General features: G+C 38.8%; 1 protein-coding gene across 5 annotated transcripts in view; it reads left to right on the top strand.

Annotated features, from left to right (window-relative positions):
• LOC124555709 overlaps window positions 1–24,401 on the top strand; it is a 411,411-nt gene that overhangs the window by 335,842 nt on the left and 51,168 nt on the right. For all 5 annotated transcript variants that reach the window (XM_047129715.1, XM_047129717.1, XM_047129716.1 and 2 more), the window contains one exon: window positions 13,558–13,614. In XM_047129715.1, coding sequence (XP_046985671.1) covers window positions 13,558–13,614 — 57 coding nt within the window. The remainder of the gene's footprint in view (window positions 1–13,557; window positions 13,615–24,401) is intronic.

Raw genomic sequence — 24,401 nt, 5'->3', positions numbered from 1 at the left:
GGCTTGCTGTGCAGAATTCGTGAGAAAATTCCGAGTTTGAATACAATAAATTTCCTTGAGATAGAAGAGCTAGTGTCCACAAATCAGCAGAGATTTAGAAAGCATCACGCATGTGAAACTCTGCTTGCCCTTTTCTCCTTAATATCCCGCGAACCATGGTTGAAGGGCAACAAGCAGAGTTCATATTCTTAGATTTCCGGGAAGTGTTTGACACAGTACACTACTACAAACTGTTAAATAGGGTGTGAGCGTATGGATGGGCTCTCAGATATGTGAGTGGCTCAAAGACATATTTTAAACAATAGAACCCAATATGTTGTCCTAGATGGTGAGTGTTCATCATAGATGCTCCAGGGAAGTGCGGTAGGACTGCTCTTGTTCTCTAAATGACATGATGGACAGGGTAAGCGGCAATCTATGGCTGTTTGCTGATGGCTCCATAGTGTATGGGGAAAGTGTTGTCATTTAGTGACTGTAGGAGCATATAGGATGACTGGGGCAGAATTTCCCATTTGATGTGCTGAATGGCAGCTTGCTCTAAATGTTTAAGTTAATGCAGATGAGTAGGAAAATTGGAGTTAGCACATAAGGCTGGTACTGGGGAAGTCCAATGGTCGACATGGCATATTCAGAGAATTTTAGGAAAGTGTAGCTCATTTGTAAAGGAGATCACATAAACAATAAAAGTGAAACCCATTCTTGAATACTGCTTGAGTGTTTGGGATCACCACCAAGTCGATTAAAGGAAGGCGTTGAAGCAATTTAGAGGTTTGCTGTTAGATTTCTTACTGGTTATTTCGATCAACATGAGAGTATTACTGAGATACTTTGCAAACTCAAGGGAAGGCAATGTACTATTCATGAAAAACTATTAAAATTGTCATTTGTGGCTCACTGCAGAATGATTCTACTGCCTCTGACATACATTTTGCATAAAGACTGTAACACAAGAAGAAGTGGTGCACGGTACCTTTTGCCATGCAACATATGCTGGCTTGCGAAGTATTTTTGTAGATGTGGATGTTGGAAGTTGTGGAATATTAACATCTCATTTTAATAATACATTGTGCTGCTTCTTTGAAATAGCACAAACCTCTGAGTATGAAGCTGAATAGGACTTGTGTCTAAATAGTGTTGCTCTTTGCCATAATGATCAGAGAAATTAGTTCTCTTTAAGCCATTCCCTGTTCCACTAATAAGTCCTATTGCTCATTGTTGGTCATTTTAATGTTATTCATTTGCTGGCATTTGCTGGAATTAATTTTTGTTTTTGGACTTATCTTTACCTTCTCCTCTGGCCATCTTTACCTTTTCCTCTGGCCTAAGGTCTTGTGACTGTGTCCTTAGTGATCTCTTGATCCATAATCTTCTCTCATTTTGGTTAAACCCTGAGTGGTCTGATGGGTTTTTGTTTTGGTAGCTGTAACCATACAATCCACACACTGCTCCAATAGTCTAAGAGGGCATACCTACCCTTTGGTTTTTGGTATTTGTTTCAGATCTATTCCCTTCTATTACCATGCATCCTCATGTTTTCTCCATTTTGGTTTTCATCACTTTCCAATTCAAAATGCATTAACATGTGCTGGACAGTGTCCAGTTAGATGTTCTTGTTTTCAGCAATCTCTGCAGCACTGAATGTACTAACATTTCTTCCTGAAACAATGATTCCAGATATTTATTTCTCTCTAGTTTCATTTCAAGAAAAGCTTTCAGAATTGTGTTACTACCTTTTACCTATGCTCCTCATCTTAATGAGTTATGGACATCACCCTGTCTGTTCTTTGACCAATACATTGTGAGGAGTGCTGTTTTAAGTTATGAGTAACTAATTCTAGGTTCTTACCCCAGCTTCCAAGTTGTTCACAAAGGAGACAATCTTCTGTACATCTTGCCATGCCTTTGGTAAGACAACTATGAAATTAAGTAAGGGTGCTATTATGTGCGATTTTCTTTTCAGAGAAAATTTGTTGATTTACTGGTTGATAAATTTTACTTGAAGGTTAAGCTAAACTACTTTCGCTGCTGTGTTAATCACCTTAGTACCTTCACATGAAGGTACAACTACATGATTACTCTGCTATTGACAATGAAGTGCCTGGCAGAGGGTTCTTTGAACCAACTTGAGACTATTTCTCTACCACTCACCTCTCTAATAGTGTGTGGGAAAAATGAACACTTAAGCCTTTCTCTATTGGCTCTTATTTCTCTTGTTGTGTTATGATGATCATTTCTCCCCACATAGGTTGGTGACAAGACAATAAAATATTTTCACATTCAGAGGAGAAAATTGGCGATGAAAAGGTCTCACACAGTGAAAAATGCCTTTGTTTTAATGATTGCCATCCCAATTTGCTTATCATATCCATGACACACACTCCCCAGTCCATGATAATACAAAAGAAGGTGCCTTCTTTGAACTTTTTTTATGTCCTCCATTAATCCTATCTTGTAAGTATCACATACAGCACAGCAGTGCTGTAGCAGAGAATGAACAAGTGGTGCATGGTTGGTCTCTTTAGTACAACTGTTGCATCTTCTATGCATTCTGCCAATAAAACAGTGTCTTTGATTTTGCCTTCCATGCAGCATTATCTGAATGGTTATTCCAGTTCAAGTTGTTCATAATCGTAATTGTTATTCCTGGGTATTTATCTGAATTGACAGCCTTTAAATTTGTGAGAACTATCATGTAACCAAAACTTAACAGATTTCTTTTAGTAATCATGTGGATGACCTCACACTTCTCATTATTTAATGTCAGTTTCCACTCTTTACACCATAGAGATATCTTGTATAAATCGTTTTGCTATTGCTTTTGATCTTCTGATTACTTTACTAAACAGCAAATGACAGCATTGTTTGCAAGTAATTAAAGAGGGTTGCTCAGATTCTCCTAAGTCATTTAAGTAGATTAGGAACATTAGAGGGCTCATAATATTTCCTTGGGGAACACCAGACATCACTTCTGTTTTACTCAGTGACTTTCCAGCAATTACTATATACTGTGACTTTTGTGAGAGGAAATCATGAATCCAGTTACAAATGAAGCGGTACTCCAAAGCCGTGCAGTTTAATTACAAGTCCCTTGTGAAGACTGGTGTCAAAAGCCTTGTGGAAATCTAGAAATATGGAATCAATTGGAGATCCCCTGTTGATATCACTCATTACTTTGTACAAATAAAGAGCTAGTTATGTTTCACAGGAATGACATTTTCTGAAACAATGCCGACTGTGTGTCAATAGACCTTTACCTTCGACTTAATTCATAATGTTTGAACACATAGTGTGTTCCAGAATCCTACAGCAGATCAGTGTTTGTGATATGGGTCTGTAATTCAGTGGATTACTTCTATTTACTTTCTTGAATAGTTGTGTAATTTGTGCAACTTTCCAGTCTTCTGGTATGAATATTTCATTGAGTAAGCAGTTTTATATGATTGCTAAGTATCAGCATACTCTGAAAGGAACCTTATTGGTATGCTATCTGAACTGGAAGACTTGACTTTCGTTAAATAGTTTAAGCTGCTTCACTATGCCAGGGATACCTACTTTGAAGTTATTCATATTGGCAGTTGTTCTTGATTCAGATTCTGGAATATTTACTTCATCTTCTTTGGTGAAGTAATTTCAGAAACTGTGTTTAATAACTCTGTTTCAGTGGTACTGTCATCAGTAATATTACCAATGGTATGATGCAATGAAGGTATTAATTATGCCTTACCAATGGTGTACTTTACATAGGACCTGAATCTCTTTGGATTTTCTGTCAGATTTCAAGCCAGAATTTTGTTGTGGAATCTATTAAAAGCATCTCACACTGAAGACTGCACTAAGTTTCAAGCTTCAGTAAAACATGGCAAGTCTTGGAACTATTGTATTTTTTGAATTTGGAATGCTTTTTTTCATTGCTTCTGGAACAGTGTTCTGACCTGCTTGTGTACCATGGGGGATCAGTACGATCTTTTACTACATTATTCAGTGTAAGTGTCTTAATTGCCTCAGATACTGTTTCTTTGATTTAAGCCACGCCTGGTTTCATTTACTTAGTTAGTTGGCATGCATCTGTTAACAATGTTTTCTATTCCTTCTGATAGTTCACAATTTTTTCCCTCAGCCAAGTCGACTGGGATATTCAGATTCCCTCGCCCCTCCTACCACCACCACCACCACCACCACCACCACCACCGCTACTTTGCTGCTGTGTCTGATATCCATATGTATGTCAGTCATTTTATTTTCAGCTGTTTCTAACTTTATTTTCAGAATTTATCCTTTCTTGACAATTTCATTAGTTCTTGAATCTGATTGTCTGTATCAAAAATATTTTGCTATGATGGTGATGATGGCTTGTTTTTTCACGATAAACAATATATTTTTGTGGTTCTATAGTGTTTTATCTCCATTTCTACTAATTATTTGTGCAGAGCTTCCTGATCTTTTATTTATTTATTTATTAGCATGGCATGTTAGGCATTACTTCAGCTTTCTCTCAGTTGCTTTCCTGACTTTTCATCCTAGCGATTATTTATGGTACATGGCTATTTGAATATGGTGATGGTTTTCTGGTCTGTATTTATTTATTTATTTATTTCCTTCCTTCGACGTTTGTGTGTGTGTGTGTGTGTGTGTGTGTGTGTGTGTGTGTATGTGAGAGAGAGAGAGAGAGAGAGAGAGAGAGAGAGAGCGAGCGAGGTCTATTTTGAGTTGAGCACACCACCGTGTAGATTTTTTTGCACACCTACGCGGCAGAGTAGGTTTCAGGGTGCAAAAGCAGTGATAAACCATTGTTAATGGCTGTAGATCATCATGTTTGGTTGCAAAAGCCGCTAACTGCATGTTGTCTTCTAGTGAAAAGGCTAAAGTGTCAAACGTTTGCAAAACTCATGAAGTTCAACAGACATTGCAGTCGCCGTGCCATGACCAGATGCAAAGCACGTCAACTGACATCAGACTTACAAATCTAGACATGCAGAGCTACCTTTTCAGTTTGTTATGATTAAAAGGGATATTTTTCTTATTCAGAGTTAGGTTGGCTGCACTGTAACGAATGTATATGCAACAGTGAATCTCTTGCTGCCGATGCGTTATCAAAATACATGCCAGTAAGCATAGCTCAGCTGATCAGCAGGATGTTTGTTGGTATATTTGCATGAGTATTTTGAAGAAAATAAGTGATTTTGTGGACGGTTTAGATACAGAAGATGGTACAAATGAAGTGGGAGTAATTGAAATATTAGGAATTCTGAAAGAAGTCAAACCCAGCATTGTAGCTGCAAATGATCAGAATGAGGCTGGGGCGACAATCCCATTCAGAAAAGGAAGAGGCATTCTGATCAGTGGAAAAGAAATGTTCAAAACACGAAGGTAAGAAAGGAAAACTAATATTAAAGCAATGTTATGCAATGAAAGCCATTGGCACTATTTTTTATGATATACATGGAAGGATTCCAGATAAAAAAATTGTGTTCATGAAAAGCAAAAACAAGAAGATTCGTTTAGTTCATGGAGAGCCCTTCTACAACTTTGAAGCTGGAGAGGGAAAGAGCATCCTGAAGAGATGAAAAAATTTCAACAGAGGAAATGGCCCAACACCAATCACAGCTGCGTAGAACTCCCAGAAGCCAAATTTTGAGACGTCAAAAAGCCTTTGGAGCTCCACTTTGGTGAAGACTGTGTGACCAACAACAAACTCAAATTCTACACTTAGGTGTTGGACAAGCAGGAAGGCACTTATAGAGTCACGCCTGCTGCTGCCGGCCATCAGAAGAAGCCAGAAGTGATTTTGAGTTTATGGGCAGTGTTGATGTCACTTAAAAGCAATTTTCAGCTAATTTCATTTTCTAGAAGCTTCTGTTGCTCTTTTAACTAAGATGCAACTTTTTGCTAATTTTATTCTTTTCTAAAATGTTGTCGATGTTTTACTAAGATGCAATTTGGAGCTGATTTTTTTTTCTACAATATCTTGTGATATCAAAAATGTGATAGTGTGATTTTTTTAAAAAAAATTAACATTGCTCTCTTTTGACATTGAGTCGGTTAGTTTTTCTGGTAAAATGTCACCTTTGTATTTTTATATGCCAATTTTGCAGAATTTTTGGACCTTTCTTTGAAATGAAATGTATTTTTTTTATATTCACAATAAGTAAATTCCACCTTTCTGTCATTCCTAATATATCACCAAATAGTGGATTTTACAACCAAATGTTTGTGTTGTAATTGGATTGATACATTTTCAAAACCTGCGCTAACTGCATAAACCGGGTCAAACTGCTAAGTCAATATTTCACTTAAAATTTTAACGTATAAAACATAATTGCAGAGTTCACCAATTAATATTGCATAATTAATTTTTTTTCTTATTGTTGGAAAAGAAATGAAGTCTTTAACTCTAAAAATTTGGATGGGACAAGTTTTTCGTGATTATCTCATTTTTTGCTTATCATGCAGTTAGCGGCTTTTGCATCTGGGCTACTCAGGCCTCAACTTCGTGCACTGCCCTGGCCTGCCCTGTCCACTATCACCAAGCATTCAGCACTGCAAAGTCACTGCTGGATTGCAGTTTAGTCTTGTTTTACTGACCCTGTCAATACATTGCAGTATAATGATCATCAGAGTAGACTAATTTGGAGCAGTCTGTCGAACGGGCATGTGACGTCCTGATTTAAGAACCATTTTGTTTGCAACAGGAAACAAGCTAACACGTTCTTTAACACTGGGCAATGATTGCTGGGGATGGCTCCAGCTACAAAATGCAAAACCAAAATTGCAAATATCATCAGAGCCACAAGAGAAAATGCAGCTGATAACTTTTAGGAGAGGCACCCTGTGTAAAGATAACTAAATTACTACACAGCTCTCCAGCTTCATATAGCACAAATAAGAAAAGCTATAGGCAGATATCAAGGTCTTTTCTGTAGTTCAAATACAATATTATGAAAAAAAGGCAGATAGCTACTCACCATAAAGAGGAGATGTTGAGTCTCAGACATGTGCAACAAATAGATTGGTTTACATGTAAGCTTTTGGTCAAAAGCCCTTCTTCTGAAGTAGAAAACATGCATACAAGCACAATTCATTGTTTCTGGGTGCTGTGATCAGTATGTGTTGTTATTGCACCTGATGGGAGAAGCAATCTCGTGTGGGTGGTGTTGGTAAGGAGGCGGCACATGAGTTGGGAGGGGGAGGGTTAGAGGGTTAGGGATAGCATGTCGGGGATGGGGCAAAGTGTAGTGCTGCTTGTGGGAGTGTGCAAGGATGTGGTGGGGCGTGATAGGGCTGCTAGGTGCTGTCATGAGGTTTGAAGATTTGAGGGGGGGGGGGGGGGATATGGGTGCTGAAAAGGAGAGAAGTAGAGAAGAGAAAAATGACCATTGGTGGAATAGAAGACTGTGTTGTGCTGGAGGGGGAGCAAGGAATGCGATAGGCAGGTGCAGGATATGGACTAGTGGAATTTAAGACGAGGGGGGATATGAGAATGTAGGATTTATTACAGGGAGAGTTCTCACATGCACAAGTCAGAAAAGCTGGTTTTGGTAGGAAGGATCCAGTTGGTGCAGGCTGTGAAGCAATCACTGAAGTGAAGCACATTGTGCAGGACAGCATTTTCAGTAACTGGGTGAACCAGCTATGGCTTTGCCACAGTTTGTTGGCAGCCATTCATGCAGACAGCTAGCTTTCTATGTGAGCCTGACAGCTAACAAGATGTCTTTCCTCATGCATGGCCACTTGAAAACTGCCAGAGAGACAGCTGACCACCCAGTTGCTGAACATGCTGCCCAACATGATGTGCTTACTTCAGTGACTGCTTCACAGTATGCGTCACCTGGATCCTTCCTACCAACATCAACCTTTCTGACCTGTGTAATTGGAAACACTCCCTGCAATATGTCCTACACTCCCATAACCCACCTGCCCTAAACCCTTTGCTTTACGATTTAAGTTCCGTTAGCATGAGCCGTAAGTGGCTGCAAGGTATGGATGTGCCTTAAGATTCCCGGCACTTACACATGCTAAGACTGCGGTGCACTACGCCTGGCGGCATCCAAAGTCATGCAGACGCCCTCGGGGTTTGTAATTACGTGTGTGAGATACCAGTAACATGACATTTCTACAGGTATCATAAATAATGACGATTAGTTGCCTATTGGAAACTAAATGTTCATTGTCTCAAACGCAATGATATATTCACAAACGTTTTATTTCCCTTTATAAGCAAACATACATTGATGAAATACATCTTAATAATAATATTTACAACAATGCAATGATCTAAGACTGTATAATATTTTGGTCAAAACATTCTGGGACCTGTTACCTTAGTACGTTGGCAAACATATTTTCAAACGCAACGTCTTCACAGTGACATATACACGAATTTAATAGTCTTCGATTGTATGATTTCGCTCAAACCAATCTGGCACATGTAATGCAGCCCTGCACTTTTTGCATTCCCATGGAGTTTCGTTGCGTTGTTTATGCTTTCTGCACACTACACAAGCTCTCGCCGGATTTACTTTTGATGGTGTTGGATCAATATGTTTGGAAAAATGTGCCCAATGTTGTGCATGCAGTCTTTGTGGTATATCGCCGGATGCTAATCGTCCCTTCCGATTATATTCCTGTAAAGGTGTAGTTTTCAACAATGATTCTGCAATCTGAATCCTATATTCTGCATAGCTCTGTTGTTTGCCACAATGTATTTTGTAATACAGAATATATGTGTTAAATAAAGCAACATCAAATATGTAAAAGAATATCTTGCAGTATCCTTTCATACATTTTATCATCACAGGGAAGCATGCGAGCATCTGATCTTGGCATTCAATTCCAATCATGCCTCTATTGTATTTGATGACGCATTTCAGCATTGCGGAAAGGTGTGTCTGTGGCAGTCATTTCTGCTGTTGAATGTTTTGTGAAAAGCATGTAAACATCTCGTTTATCTTTCCATTTTAATGCCAATATTCCATTACAACTCCTCACTGTATATTCTCCCTTCTTTAATTTTGCCCGCAGGAAGTCTGCGAGCATATTTTTTCTGTTTGAATGCACTGTTCCAATCACATTAGTTTTATTGGTGAGGAGAGTTTTGAAAGTTTCAGTGAAGAAAACCAGTTATCTAAATATAGAGTATGCCCTTTGTGTAATACCGACTGTGATAGTTCTAGAACCACACTTTCAGAGGCACTATCACTAGCATCACGTTTGTCACTACCCATGTATATCTTAAAATCATAGCAGTATCCTGAACTTGACTCACACAATTTATAAATTTTAATACCAAACTTCGCTCTTTTTGACGGGTTAAATTGTTTGTAGGATAAGCGCCCCTTAAATTTCATTAATGATTCATCAATGGCAATATCCTCTTGCATTGTGTACACTTCCTGAAATTTTTGATTGAATGTATCTATGACTGGCCTTAGTTTGTACAGCTTATCTGTGTTGTTGGCTAAACTGTTATTTGCTAGATGCAGAAATCTACTTATGGGCAGAAATCTTCTGAATGGCATCGTCTTCCTAAGTATTGGCATTTCTATAACAGCCCTCCTAGACTAATACATCTGAATCAATGGTTTCCTCACTTCAGCCATGATTATACATGGCGCAATATATATTTTTATTTCATTACAGCCAATAGGAGACCACTTTTGGTCTATTTTTCGTCTCTTCTGTTTATTGTTGAGTACGTCTTGTGCATATCCATTCGTCTTAATTACGATGTTTCCCAAAATGTACTATTAAATATTACGTAGAATACCTCTAATTCTCTTATGCTTGTACTCGCGTGCTGTTAAGCTGCTTCCTTTATTCCAGGAATTTCTGTATATGTCCAGATTGTTGGTTCAATGTCTTCCTTTTGCCACATCCACGACTCTGATTGTTGCTGGTAGGTTTGCTCTTCTTAGTCAGTATCACCTTCAATCACCAGCCACTTACACCATTTTCGTACAGGAGGCAAAACATTGCTACCACTGTCACTGTTGCTGTCAAAATATCCTGCAAAATCTGCCACCAGATGTCTCCCTTTCCTCATGAGCACGTTTACTACATATCGGGAACATTGTGAAAGTATTTTTGTAATGGCGGCAAGTCAGAATGCAGCGAAGAACACTTTGTGTATGCCGCGTGTACTCGATAAGCTCCGCAATGGGTCAGAGATGTACTAATTACATTTGGCGCAGCTGACCGACAACGTCTCTCACACGACATGTGCTTGTTTGGTGACGTCTAGTTGATGTTTGGCCAGGTCGGCACGTTACGTCTCTCACACGACATTGTAAGCTGAGGGGTTAACCTGTGCTAGTCCCTGTCCTCTACCTACCTACCCTGTTCCCTGCTACTCCCTCCAGCACAATACAGCCTTCTATTCAGCCAGTACACCCAGTTGTCCTTTCTCCCTTCTCTACCCCTCTTCTTTCCTGCCCCCAACCTCGTGACAACACGTAGCAACCCTTGTCCCATGCCGCCTCCTTACCCCTCCACACTGGATTGCTGCTCCAATCAGCCACAGCTATGACAATTTAGTTCAACCACAGCAGCCAGAGACTGCAATCGTGTGTGTGAGTAGTGCTTATTTTTGTGTGAGTGTGAGTGTGTGTGTGTGTGTGTGTGTGTGTGTGTGTGTCTGTCTTCTTCTTCAGAAGAAGGCAAAAGCCTAAACATATAGCAGCCTTTTTTTTTTTTTTTCTTTTTTTTTGCCTGCCCATGACTGAACACTGAACATCTCCCCTTCATGGTGAATAGCAATCTATACTTATTGTAATATTGTTGTTATTCCATCCTGGACTTTCTCTTGGTTTCTTCCATATAGTTTATAATACCACTCATTACTACCAGTAAATATTTGAAAGGACCATTGTAGGCACCTGCGGGACATGTTGATACAACATGAACAATTGTATGTTATTCAGCACCACAGTCGCTGCAGGGTGATGAAGATTTGCTCCACTTTTGTAGAGTAGTACAAACTGTCCAGACTGATTAAAACCATGGGGTTTCTCCTGAATGCAGGGCAGTTTCAGCCGTGGACTTCATTTTCAGTGAGAATCTTGGCTGCAATAACAGTAGAATGTATCGATCTTAATCTTTTTCGCTCCATGGAGAATACATCATTCAGTATTGGAAGTTCTGGGTTATCAACAATCTTCTGGTATTCATGTACCAGCACATTCTTTCATCTGATATCAGGAGATGGACTGTGACTCAGGACAGGTAACCAGTACATGGTAGCTGATAGTATTGACCCATTAACAGTTCACATGGATTCTTTAAGTTCTACATCTATCTTTTTTCACATGTGGAGTATTGATTCTGACAGACAAACAGAATACTACTGTTGAGTATACCAATCCGAGTGCCAATACTCAAAGAGAGTCTTCTGATGTTCCCTAACTAGTACCACAGAGCTTCTGGACAATGTTATTTCAGTTTCTATACCAGAGAAGGAAAGATGCTACTCACCATATAGCGGAGATGCTGAGTCGCGATAGGCACAATAAAAAGATTCACACAATTAAAGCTTTCAGCAATTAAGACCTTTGTCAGCAGTAGACACACGCGCACACACACACACACACACACACACACACACACAAACGCAACGTGCAAGTGTTGCAGTTTAGACGGAAGGCAGGAGAGAAAGTGCGGGGGGGGGGGGGGGGGGTGTAAGTAGCGGAAAGGAAAATGGGAGCAGGGAGGGGGCTGGATGGGTGAGGACAGTGACTAATAAGGGTTGAGGCCAGGAGGGTTACGGGAACGTAGGATGTATTGCAGGGAAAGTTCGCACCTGCGCAGTTCAGAAAAGCTGGTGTTGGTGGGAAGGATCCATACGGCACAGGCTGTGAAGCAGTCATTAAGATGAGGGATATCATGTTTAGCAGCGTGTTCAGGAACAGTGTGGTCCACTTGTTTCTTGGCTACAGTTTGATGGGATAGGGCCACTGCTCCCAATCCCTTACCTCATGGCTCATACCCCTGTAATAGACCTAGATGCAAGACCTGTCCCATAAATCCTCCTACCACCACCTACTCCAGTCCGGTCACTAACATCACCTATCCCATCAAAGGCAGGGCTACCTGTGAAACCAGTCATGTGATTTACAAGCTAAGCTGCAACCTATGTGCTGCATTCTATGTATGCATGACAACCAACAAGCTGTCTGTCCGCATAAACAGCCACTGACAAACTGTGGCCAAGAAACAAGTGGACCACCCTGTTACTGAACACACTGCCAAACATGGTATCTCTCATCTTAATGACTGCTTCACAGCCTGTGCCATATGGATCCTTCCCACTGACACCAGCTTTTCTGAATTGTGCAGGTGGGAACTTTCCCTGCAATACACCATACGTTCCCGTAACCCTCCTGGCCTCAACCTTCGTTAGTCACTGTCCTCACCCATCCAGCCCCCTCCCTGCTCGCATTCCAGCACTACACAGCCGTCATTTCACTGCCACACCCAGTCTTTTAATTTCTTTTATTTCTCCCCTTTCCACTACTTACCCCCTCCTCCTTCCGCACCTTCTCTCCTGCCCTACCTCTAAACTGCAACACTTGACTGTCCACCACTCCCACCATACTATCCCTCTCCCTCCCCACCCAGTCGCCACTCCCATCATGCACTGGTGCTGCTGTTCGCAGTGTGGTCTCAGCTCTCTGAGACTGCAATCATGTGTGCAAGTTGCGTGCATGCATACGTGCGTGTCAACTGCTGACAAAGGCCTTAATGGCCGAAAGCTTTAATTGTGTGAATCTTTTTATTGTGCCTATCACGACTCAGCATCTCCGCTATATGGTGAGTAGCATCTTTCCTTCCCAGGTGTTGTTACATTCCATCCTGGATTTTCCATTGTTTTATTTCTGTTTCTGAGATTTTTAGATGTTTGTGTCATCGGCTCCTTAAAACAAAGTGTCCTGTCTAATATTTTTCCAAGGCATTTTGGACGCTTGTTATGATGTATATCTCCCTCAAAACAGACATCAATGTCTCTGTGTGCCAATCTATTGGACAGATGAAAACATGAAACTTGCATTGTATTTGAGTTAGGCTGTAACCTGCATTTATGGAAGTATAGGCTTAAGATGTCGAGACCAGAATCTAGGATTTCTTCAGTTTCAAAGGTTTTGTGTTTGGTAGCTATTGCCCACTAATCTGCATAGCCAACCTTTCTAGACTGTTGGAAGAATATTGGATATACACGGATTTTGCAAATGTTCACATGTATGCTTTGAAAAAAGACATTATGGTGTCAGTAAGGGTTTTATTGAGTTTAACATCACATTAATCGTGGAATATTTCGTTTTGGTCTCTAAACCTGAATGTATCTTTGAAGTCATCACTACAACAGTGTGTGATGGTTATGGACTGAATCAGGCCCTGGTAACCTCCATATTAATTGAGAAAGTTAAGAGTACTAACACTTGTTTGTTGTGAGAAGGATTAAAGCATGTATTTCATTATCACTAATCTCTTCTTCTTTTTTCACTCAATTGTTCTCTGTTGCAATATTCATATAATGTATATTCACATTGAGATTATTTTCTATTTCAGGACCACGTGCTGAAAGCTATGAGCCTTTTGGTGGACTGGAAAAATGCTGGTCCAGGAGTAAGTTATTAGTCTGCTATATCTGAGAAGAAAGAACAAAGTGGGCAGAATGCATTGCTTGTTGACGTCATGAAGACTTACAGTGTGGTGGCTGACTGTACTGGTTGTGTCAATAGATGATGTATGACTTAAGACTTATATTCACTTGTTTCTGGTCACTACCAATAATAGCTTTCAATAATATGTGTGAAGAATTTCTCCACTGAGCATATCAACAAATTTAATCCATTTCAAATTCATTTACATATAACACTTCTGTGATCTCTGAACTCCATATGTTAAGTCATCTTTTGTTTGAGTATGTAGATGCACTAAACTCATTGTTGTCTGCTAACTATGGTTGTCTAGGTTGTCTGCACTGAAAAAGTTCTTTAGTACCAATAGAGAAGATATGAAATAGCTAATCCCATCAGTCACCACACTGTAACTGTTTGTAAAGTGAACAAGCAATAAACTGCAGAATTAGGCTTAGAAACATTCGGACATTAATCATTTCATAAAAGATTGTAAATTATAACTGCAGCCAGAACTGTTTTACATTCAGATTTGGAATGAGAGAGGTGAAAAATTAATAATCAAGGAAAGTTAAAATGTAGTGTTGCAGTAGTGATTGAGAAATCAACCTTGAGAAGAAGATTGGCGAAATGGTGTGTGCTATTTATTTTACAAAAAGCCTGTAAAGTAGCAAGAGAAACTTGATTTAGGATACAGGCAGTAAATTTGCAAGTTAAACTGGAGGCATCTATGTTTGAAGTTAAGCCCCAGAATACTTTGGTAACACAGTGAAGATTGTACCATCTCCCTTGAGTTTTCCTGTTACACCAACATGGCATGTAGCTTTTTGGAGTAACCTTAGCAGTTAGGATATTATAATGTTAGGCAGTCAAACATTTAGTATTAACTACACATTTTGGTGATTACATCACAAACAACAACAACAATAGTTGTAAGAACCTTTTACATTACTGTTCTTTTTGTGGTGAATTGGAGATATGTTTCAGCAGCAAGTGCTAAAGGTTATTTTGTTTGATGCACATGTACTCTGATTTAAAAAATGACCTTTTTCGCTTTCAAGAATCGATGCAATACTTCAAATGGTTCAAATGGCTCTGAGCACTATGGGACTTAACATCAATGGTCATCAGTCCCCTAGAACTTAGAACTACTTAAACCTAACTAACCTAAGGACATCACACAATACCCAGTCATCACGAGGCAGAGAAAATCCCTGACCCCGCCGGGAATCGAACCTGGGAACCCGGGCGTGGGAAGCGAGAACGCTACCGCACGACCACGAGCTGCGGACTCAATGCAATACTATGGTTGCTTGTATGGAAGCATAACATAATATGAGAGAAGTGTATGTACATATAGTGCTACGTTGAAATGTGTATAGTGCTTGAATTGGAACAATAACTCCACCAACAGAAAATAAATAAGCTCACATGTAGTACGATATGCCTCTGAAGAGGCTTCTTAATAAATCTGAACAAATAATGGGTGGAAAAATATAGACTGCATTTTTGCAGTTGGACACAGGATTGTAAATTTAGTTTTGCTAGTAACTGAGGACTTACAACTACGTCAAACATAACTGTGTTTTATTTTTCCAATTACATATAACTTATCTCTTATATGTGCACAGTTTTATCTATCTTTCTGACTTAAATATGGTAGAGGAAATTCATTAGTGGAATTCATTAGTGGAATTCACAATGTTGATAACGGCTGTGATGTGGGATCTGAGTGGGGTACTGTCAGGTGGGGGGTGCCCCAGGGATCAGTGTTGGGGCCACTCCTGTTCCTTATTTATATAAATGATATGCCCTATAGTATTATGGGTAACTCTAAAATATTTCTGTTTGCTGATGACACTAGCTTGGTAGTAAAGGATGTTGTGTGCAACATTGACTCGGTTTCAAGTAGCGCAGTACATGACCTCAGTTCATGGCTTGTAGAAAATAAACTAACATTAAATCACAGTAAGACTCAGTTTTTACAGTTTCTAACACACAATTCAACAAAACCCAACGTTTTAATCTCACAGAATGGGCATATGATTAGTGAAACTGAACAGTTCAAATTCCTAGGTGTTCAGATAGATAGTAAGCTGTCGTGGAAAGCCCACGTTCAGGATCATGTTCAAAGACTTAATACTGCCATTTTCACTATTCGAACAGTATCGAAAGTGAGTGATACTTCGACACATAAATTAGTCTACTTTGCATATTTTCATTCACTTATGTCGTATGGTATTATGTTTTGGGGTAACTCTTCCCATTCTAGAAGGATATTTTTGGCTCAGAAACGGGCGGTTCGGGCAGTAAGTGGTGTGAGTTCACGAACCTCTTGTCGACCTCTGTTCACGAGTCTGGGTATTTTGACATTGGCCTCTCAATATGTATATTCCTTATTGTTGTTTCTTGTTACCAATATTAGTTTATTTCCAACAATAAGCAGCTTTCACTCAGTTAATACTCGGCAGAAATCAAACCTCCATTTGGATCGGACTTCCTTAACTCTTGTGCAAAAAGGTGTGCAGTATACTGCTGCATCCATTTTCAATAAGCTGGCACTCGAATTCAAAAATCTTAGCAGTAATCCACGTGCTTTCAAATCGAAACTGAAGAATTTCCTCATGGGTCACTCCTTCTACTCTGTCGAGGAGTTCCTTGAAAAATTAAGCTGATTCTCATTGTAATGCTGATAGCGTTTGCTTAAACTTATGTACCGATTTTCTTTCAGGTTCATGAACATTTACTTTTATGTTGTAAGTTCATGTACTGACACGTTCCATGACCTTGGAGATTTTCTCCTCAATTTGGTCCTATGGAAAGTGAAATAGTCTTCAAGCTGTTTTAACCTTGAAGTGGGATATTTCAAAGTCTCTAAGATGATGATCATGTTAACTTAGACACCGACATGTTCTTTAAGGAATGTGCCCTTGCCAAGAATCCATTTCACTTCATCATCAAGTAGTGAATTCACACAATCAGTGCCTGCATTAGACAGCCCCTGCAAGTCATTGCAGAAGAATATAGTTATTTCTTCAAAATATTCTTCCACCAAAGTGGCTGTAGAGAGCCATGAGTTCCAGAATTTTAAAACTGGAAAAGGAAAAAACTGCATCTCTCTTCTTTTTCTTCATAAACTGCAAATACAAATGTTTCCTCTTCCTGGTGTTTAAGAAAGCACTCTCTAAATTGCTTTTCAGTGTGTTTAACTTACTAAGTTCCTTAGAAAAAACATTTGTAATCTGATTCAGATTGTGTGTCCAGCACTCAGCATTTTTGAATAATCACCTATGATAGTTTTCAAAGCATCAACACATTTGTTCATATGTTTTGCACGTTCATTCACTACTGCTTTCATAGCATTGTTCTGTTTATTGTACTTCTGAAGAGCACCCAGAAGTGCACAAACACATTGCGCTGAAACACTTAAACAATTCTCAACAACACAGCAAAAATACAATAGCCTCTTCTGTCAGTGATCTCAATAACTAATATAACAGCATTTTCCCCTACAAACTGATCCAGTACATCAATTTTTTCATCATTTTTGTATTGAAGGCTTGATACACATTGTTTTTACATGTGGTATGTTAACAGTACCCAAAAAGAAACAATTACACTATCAGTTATATGATTTTTAAAAATAATTTGATACTGTACTAGAGAAAAAATATATTATTTTATTAAATAATAAGTTTTAACTTGGAATACAGTCCTGAAATAGAACTTGCTTAATGACAGGCACAAATTAAATAAATTGCAAGAAAAAGAAATAATACCTAAAACAACATATTGAATGTATTCACAAACATTATCAGATATTAACATTTGGAAAAAGTATGGCACAGTTAACAAAATTAAAAAGGATATGGCAATACGGCTATTGAAATAACCAAAATTTTGTCAGCAAGCAATGAGTATTTTGACTGTCTACTGCATTGTTCTAATCAAGAGTCAGTAATTACAAATTACAGCAGCAGCCCCCATAATCACCAAATTCCAGGAACTGCATATGGGATAGTTTTCACCTGATACAGGTAACCTGGAAAACTGAGACCATATGAATAGGATAGAAAGAACTGTTAATAATCCCAGTATGTACAAAAGGAAACAGGAAAGACTTCAGAAACTATAGGGGAATATCATTAGGTAACACAACCTTTAAGATTTTATCGTATTTATTGGTAAACCACTTGAAACCACACTCAGAGAGTGTAATAGAGGATTATCAAAATGGCTTTCATAGAAATAAATCCACTGCTGACAATATCTTAGTAAACAAACAATAAATTGAAATTTATAGGAATGTAAACAAAAAATACAGTATATTTTATGAAAGCTTATGACACCATTCACAGGAAAAGCCTTTGAAAAGTAATATGGAATTTGAATTTCAAATTAAACTTACAGGGTGTCTGGGTTAAACACACAATAGTATGAAATGTAAGAACTTTAGAAGTAATTGAGACATTTATTGACTTTGTTTCTACACTTATCATAATTCAAAATGTTTCTTTACACATCTAATACACATCGGTGTGCACATCATTAGTGGCTTAACAGACATCTAATATGTATTCCACTTCTCTCCAAGAGATTTGCAGCATTGCAAGTGTAACATTTGTGGTAGCTGCCTGAATGCAATGGTGCAGATCTGGTAGATCATGATCTGATATCTAGTACACTTGACTCTTGATAAACCCCTACCAAAAAAAAAAATCAAAATCAAGTGGCATAATGTCAGGGCTTCTAGGGAGGCACTCAGTCAGTTTACTATTTCTCCTAATGCAGCAGTGTGAGAACTAATGATCCAACAAATCTTTCACTATGTTTGCAAAATGACATGGTGTGACATTTTGCTAAAAGATTGCTTCAGAAGGAAGTTGTTGCACAGCATACAGCTAAAACATGTCTATGGACATTGTTGCATTAACTGTAGGCTCATTGAAGAAGAATGGGCATATAACCCTGCCCTTCAACAATCCAAACCATGCATTCACTTTTGGAGAGTCACGTTAGCACTGTCACTGTGGGGGGATTCAATTCCCCATATTTGCAGTTATGCATGTTTGTGTGTTTACTGTGCCAGAAGTGTGGAATGTAGCCTCATCTGAGAAACAGATGAAATTGGGGAATGTCTCATTCTCATCCATTTTTGCCAGCACTGTCCCCACGAATACCTTCCATCACTGTCTGTCCTCAGGCTTGATTTTGTGATGAAGCTGCAGTTTGTACATGCATAAGCACAACCTTTTATGGATGGCACTATGTACTGTTCAGTGAGGTAAACTATAACTGCCTACTTGCTGAAAACTATAACTGCCTACTTGCTTCTTAGGTTGACTCACGAGAGGTCTATTTGAAGAACATACAGATCAATTTAACAGTAGTCTGTGGAACTGTGTGCTGGATGTTGTGCCCAGACATCAAAAGCAAACTCTGTTTCCCAAAGCTGCTTTTCCTATTTCTTGATCATGATGTAAACAGGAACACCGTCAGTTGGTCAAATCCATAATCATGCTGCAAATGACAGTCTCTTGCTCCACGATGGAAAGCATACAGATCACCTTATGCTGTGAAATCCACATGGCTACTGACATGTGTTTATATAAATGAAGCGGTTTTGCACATGCACACATGGTACGAACTTCCACGAGCAAACAAAGAAAGCATTTAGAGTTACCAAACTTGTAGAAACAAACCACCAGTAAATATCTCAATTATCTCTCAATTTATTACTTTTTATATTATGACATGTTTTACTCAGGGACCTTGTACAATAATATAAAATGTAATAGTAGATAACATTCCATTAGAACTACAAGTCACATCTGCAAAATACTAACATGAATTCTTTGCAGACAAATCGAAAACTGGTAGAAGCTGGCCTTGGCGAAGATCAGTTTGGATTCCGTAGAAATGTAGGAACATATGAGGCAAACTAACCCTGTGACTTATCTTAGAAAATAGTTTAAGGAAAGGTAAACCCACATTTCTGGCATTTGTAGACTGAGAGAAGGATTTTGACAATGTTGACTGAAATACTCTCTCTTAAATTTGGAAGGTGGCAGGGCCCCAATACAGGGAGCGAAAGGCTATTTACAATTTGTATAGAAACCAGATGGCAGTTATAAGGGTTGAAGGGCATGAAAGGGAAGCAGTGGTTGGGAAGGGAGTAAGACAGGGTTGTAGCCTATCCCTAATGTTGTTCAATCTTTATATTGAACAAGCAGTAAAGGAAACAAAAGAAAAATTTGGAGTAGGAGTGAAAATCCAGGGAGAAGAAATAAAAACCTTGAGGTTTGCCGATGACATTGTAATTCTGTCAGAGACAGCAAATGACCTGGAAGAGCAGTTGGACAGTGTCTTGAAAGGAACATATAAGATGAACATCAACAAAAGCAAAATGAGGATAATGGAATGTAGTCGGTTTAAATCAGGTGATGTTGAGGGAATTAGATTAGGAAATGAGACACTTGTAGTAGATGAGTTTTGCTATTTGGGGAGCAAAATAACTGATGATGGTCAAAGTAGAGAAGATATAAAATGTAGAAAGTGTTAGGAAGTCTTTTCTGAATTTAGTATTGGAGGGCAGGTGGAGGGTAAAAATCGTAGAGGGAGACCGAGAGATGAATACAATAAGCAGACTCAGAAGTGTGTAGATTGCAGTAGTTTCAGAGATGAAGAGGCTTGCACAGGATAAGTAGTATGGAGAGCTGCATCAAACCACTCTCTGAACTGAAGACGACAACAAAAACAACAACTTGAGACATAATTGAGATATTTACTGGCAGTTTGTGTCTACAAGTATTGTTTGCTTGTGGCAGTTGCTACCACAAGCACATGCATGTAATTTCTTTGTTCGTGTAAATGAATGTCAGTAGTCATGTGGACTCCACTGCCGAAGGTGCGTGCTTTGTCTCACAGAGCTAAAGTCTGTTACACCACTACAACGTCATCTTTGCACAGGTATGGATTGCAACCAATTGACAATGTTCACACTTATTAACAATCAAGAAATGGGACAAGCAGCTTTGAGAAAGTGGAAGTTTGCTATTGATGTCAAGGCACCATGTCAAGCATGCAGTTGCAGAGGCTACTGTTGAATTAATCCATACGTTCTTCCAGCGGAACTCTCGTAAATCAATCTGATAAGCAAGTAGTCATTACAATTACCTGATTCAACAGTACACATCATTTTCCATAAGAGGTTGCTGTGATAAATGTTATGCCTGTAATGCTGCAAAACAGCTGGAGAGAAGTGGAATACAGTTAGATGTTTGTGTGTGTTACCATACTTGTAGAAATAAACCATCAGTAAGTGTCTCAAGTGATCACACTATATATTATTGTGTGTTCAACCTGGACACCCCGTATATTTAAGGTGGACACTGTATATAAATTTTGGTTTGCTAAACAATATCATTTTAAAAATGAAGCTGGAATAAGTCAGGGAGATGATCTGTCCTGAGTTCTGTGTAATACAACCTTTGAGAGAGTTGTGAGGAAATTGGAACAAGTACAGCTGGGATACCCCAAAGAAATAAAGTTAAGATGTTAGCATGTGCAGATTATATAGTGATCATCAGAAAAAGTGAAATAAAGATTATACAGTTATTTGTGGAACTTGTAGAAGCAGCCTAAAAGTAAATGATCAGGAAACAAAATGTATGATAGTTCCAAAATGTAGTGGTGAACAGAACCAGTAACATCTGATAATTGGACAACATAAATTCAAACATGATGAACAGTTCAAATTTCTGGTTTCAAGGATAAACAAACAAAATCATACACAACTAGATCTGAAAATAAGACTAAAATGCTAACAGAGCCTGTGACTCCATACAAAAAGTTGCAGGATCTAAACTGCTGACAAGCAAAATTAAAATGAAGCTGTGTAACACAATAATCAGACCAGTCCTAACTAATAGAACAGAAACATGGAGTTTAACTAAAACAGAAAACCACCAGTTAGAAGTTTTTGAAAATAAAGTTATAGGAAAATCTTTTATCCATACTATGATAATGAATCACAAAACAGGAAGAGAAGATAAACCACAGAAATCCACTTGCTGTCATAACTAGCAACAGGAATAGCATAATAAATTCCAAAAGATGACATTGGGTAGGTCATCTTATTATGAAAATGAGAGAGCAGCAGTTGGTTTCAAGAATATCCAAGGAGAAGTAATTTGGTAAAAGATCAATGGAAAGACCCAAGAGTACAAGGCTAAACAAATTTAAAACAATGTGCAACAGGATGAGCATAAATAATTGGCAAGACGTAGCACAACATAGGAGCATTTGGAAGCAATTGTGAGATCAGCACAAGTTCATAACTTTCTGTAGAAGTCAAGAACAACAAAAACTTTTAATAGTGTGAAGATCAGACTCCCCCCACCACACACACACACACACACACACACACACACAACACTGCTCAGCTTCAATGGAATTGTTCATCCACTGCCGGAAAGCTAAATTTTTCAATTTGTGGAGCAGAAAGTTGGCCTTCAAAGATGTTTTCACAGTCCTTTGAACCAGATATCCAAAATTGCTTTCCTTCCTTTTTTGCATCTTCAGAGCTGCTGCGAATTAAAGACTGTCACTTTATTGGCAGTTTGGACTGCTTCATTTTTCTGCCCTTGTACTTCCCACTCTGCACATTCAAAATATTCGTTATGCATCCATGAATTTCAGTGTTTGCATGACAAAAGTCATGAATAGTGATATAAACATATACAGATGGTGGTAGTATTGTATACACAAGATATAAAAGGGCAGTGCATTGATGGGGCTGTCATTCGTACTCAGGTGATTCATGTGAAAAGGCTGCTGACATGATTATGGCCACACGATGCGAGTTAACAGACTTTGAACACAGAATGGTAGTTGCAGCTAGATGCACGGAACATTTCATTAAAAAAGTATTAGGGAATTCAATATTCTGAGATGTACAGTGCCAAGAGTGTGCTGAGAATACTACATTTCACGCATTACCTTTCACCATAGACAAGACATTTTCCAAATGCCTTCACATAACAACTGTGAACAATGGCATTTGTGTGGAGTTGCCAGTGTTAACAGACAAGCAACAATGCATGAAATAACCACAGGAATGATTGTGGAACATAAGACAAATGTATCCATTAGGACAGTATTACAAAATTTGGCATTAATGGTCTATGGCAGCAAATGACCAGTACAAGTGCCTTTAATAATAGCACATCATCACCTGCAGTGCCTCTCTTGGACTTGCGACCATATCAGTTGGACCCTAGACGACTGGAAAATTGTGGCCTGGTCAGATGAATCCCAGTTTCAGTTGGTAAGAGCTGATGCTAGGGTTCAAGTATGGCACATACCCCATGAAGCTGTGGACCCAGATTGTCAACAATGCACTGTGCAAGCTGGTGGTGACTCCATAATGCCATGGGCTGTGCTTAGATGGAGTGGACTGGGCCCTTTAATTCAACTGAACTGATCACTGACTGGAAATGTGTATGTTTGGCTACTTGAAATCCATTTGCAGCTATTAATGGTTTTCATGTTCCCAGACTATGATGGCCATGTTACCAGACCACAATTGGTTTGAAGAACATTCTGGACAATTTGAGCAAACAATTTGGTCACCCAGATCACGTGACATGAATCCTATTGAACATTTGTGGATCATAATTGAGAGGTCAGTTTGTTCACAAAATCCTACACTGCCAACACTTTCGCAATTATGGATGGTTATAGACGCAGCATGGCTCAGTATTTCTGCAAGGGAAGACTTGTTGAGTCCATGCTGCTATGCTGGGCAAAAGGAGGTCTGACATTCTATTGGGAGGTATCCCATGACTTTTGTCACCTCGGTGTGTATACTGCTATTGCAATATATATGTAACTCCTTTTTAAAGGAAAAAAGCAAAACACTGATTTATCAGGAGTATAAGACCTTCTGGTTTCACATTCCTGTCATCAGCAGGCATTGCAGTTTCAGCACTTGCATGTTTCTGACTTACTTTAGCACAAGTGTTCCTCATTGAGTTTGATGTACAAAGAATGGAGATAGAATTTTTTCTCGCCAGAGGTTTCATGAAAATTTTCGAGAAATCACAAGTGGTCTGCAAACTTATGAACATCTGTGTGAAATGGCTATGCAACTACATGCCTAAAAGACGTGCAGCAAGACAAATTGTAACTTGATAAATAATTGTAGAGATTTTTCTCTGAATACAGGAATCTCTTCCAACAGCTTTTGAAAATGAGATCCAAACAATTGTCGCAGTATTAAATAACATTTTCATATGTTGGTACCCATTATAAGCTGAATTGACACAGTGACAGATATAGAGTTTGTTGTGCCTTTACTCATATGATGAATGCTGAAATAATCCATCTAATCAAAACTGTAATCATGTAAAGTCTAGTTTACATGACTATACTGGGTTGCAGCCAGCTGCGCTACTAGCCAATGCGCAGTATGGCTCACATGTGCACAATGCCTCAGTGAAACTAAACCATTTTGGGATGCTCCAACTTTGGTGACACTAAACTAGTAGTTACACACGTTTTTGAGGGTATTTTCTGTGTCATTAGCATGTAAGCAAACTTAAATATCAAGTGGGGAATGGAGGAAATTGTTCACTTTTCGATATCTGTGCTGTGAATAGGTGTTCATGTGATTTTAACTATGTAGATCATAAAAACAAGCAGTGACATGTTGCTTGAGGGCATCCTATGCAGTCTGAACTGCAGAGCTAAATTAGTTCACTTAGAAGTATG

Source organism: Schistocerca americana, chromosome X (genome assembly GCF_021461395.2).
Source record: "Schistocerca americana isolate TAMUIC-IGC-003095 chromosome X, iqSchAmer2.1, whole genome shotgun sequence".
Classification (NCBI taxonomy): Eukaryota; Metazoa; Arthropoda; class Insecta; order Orthoptera; family Acrididae; genus Schistocerca; species Schistocerca americana.
The sequence above is the reverse complement of the archived record's forward strand: the minus strand, read 5'-3'. Positions and strand labels throughout refer to the sequence as shown.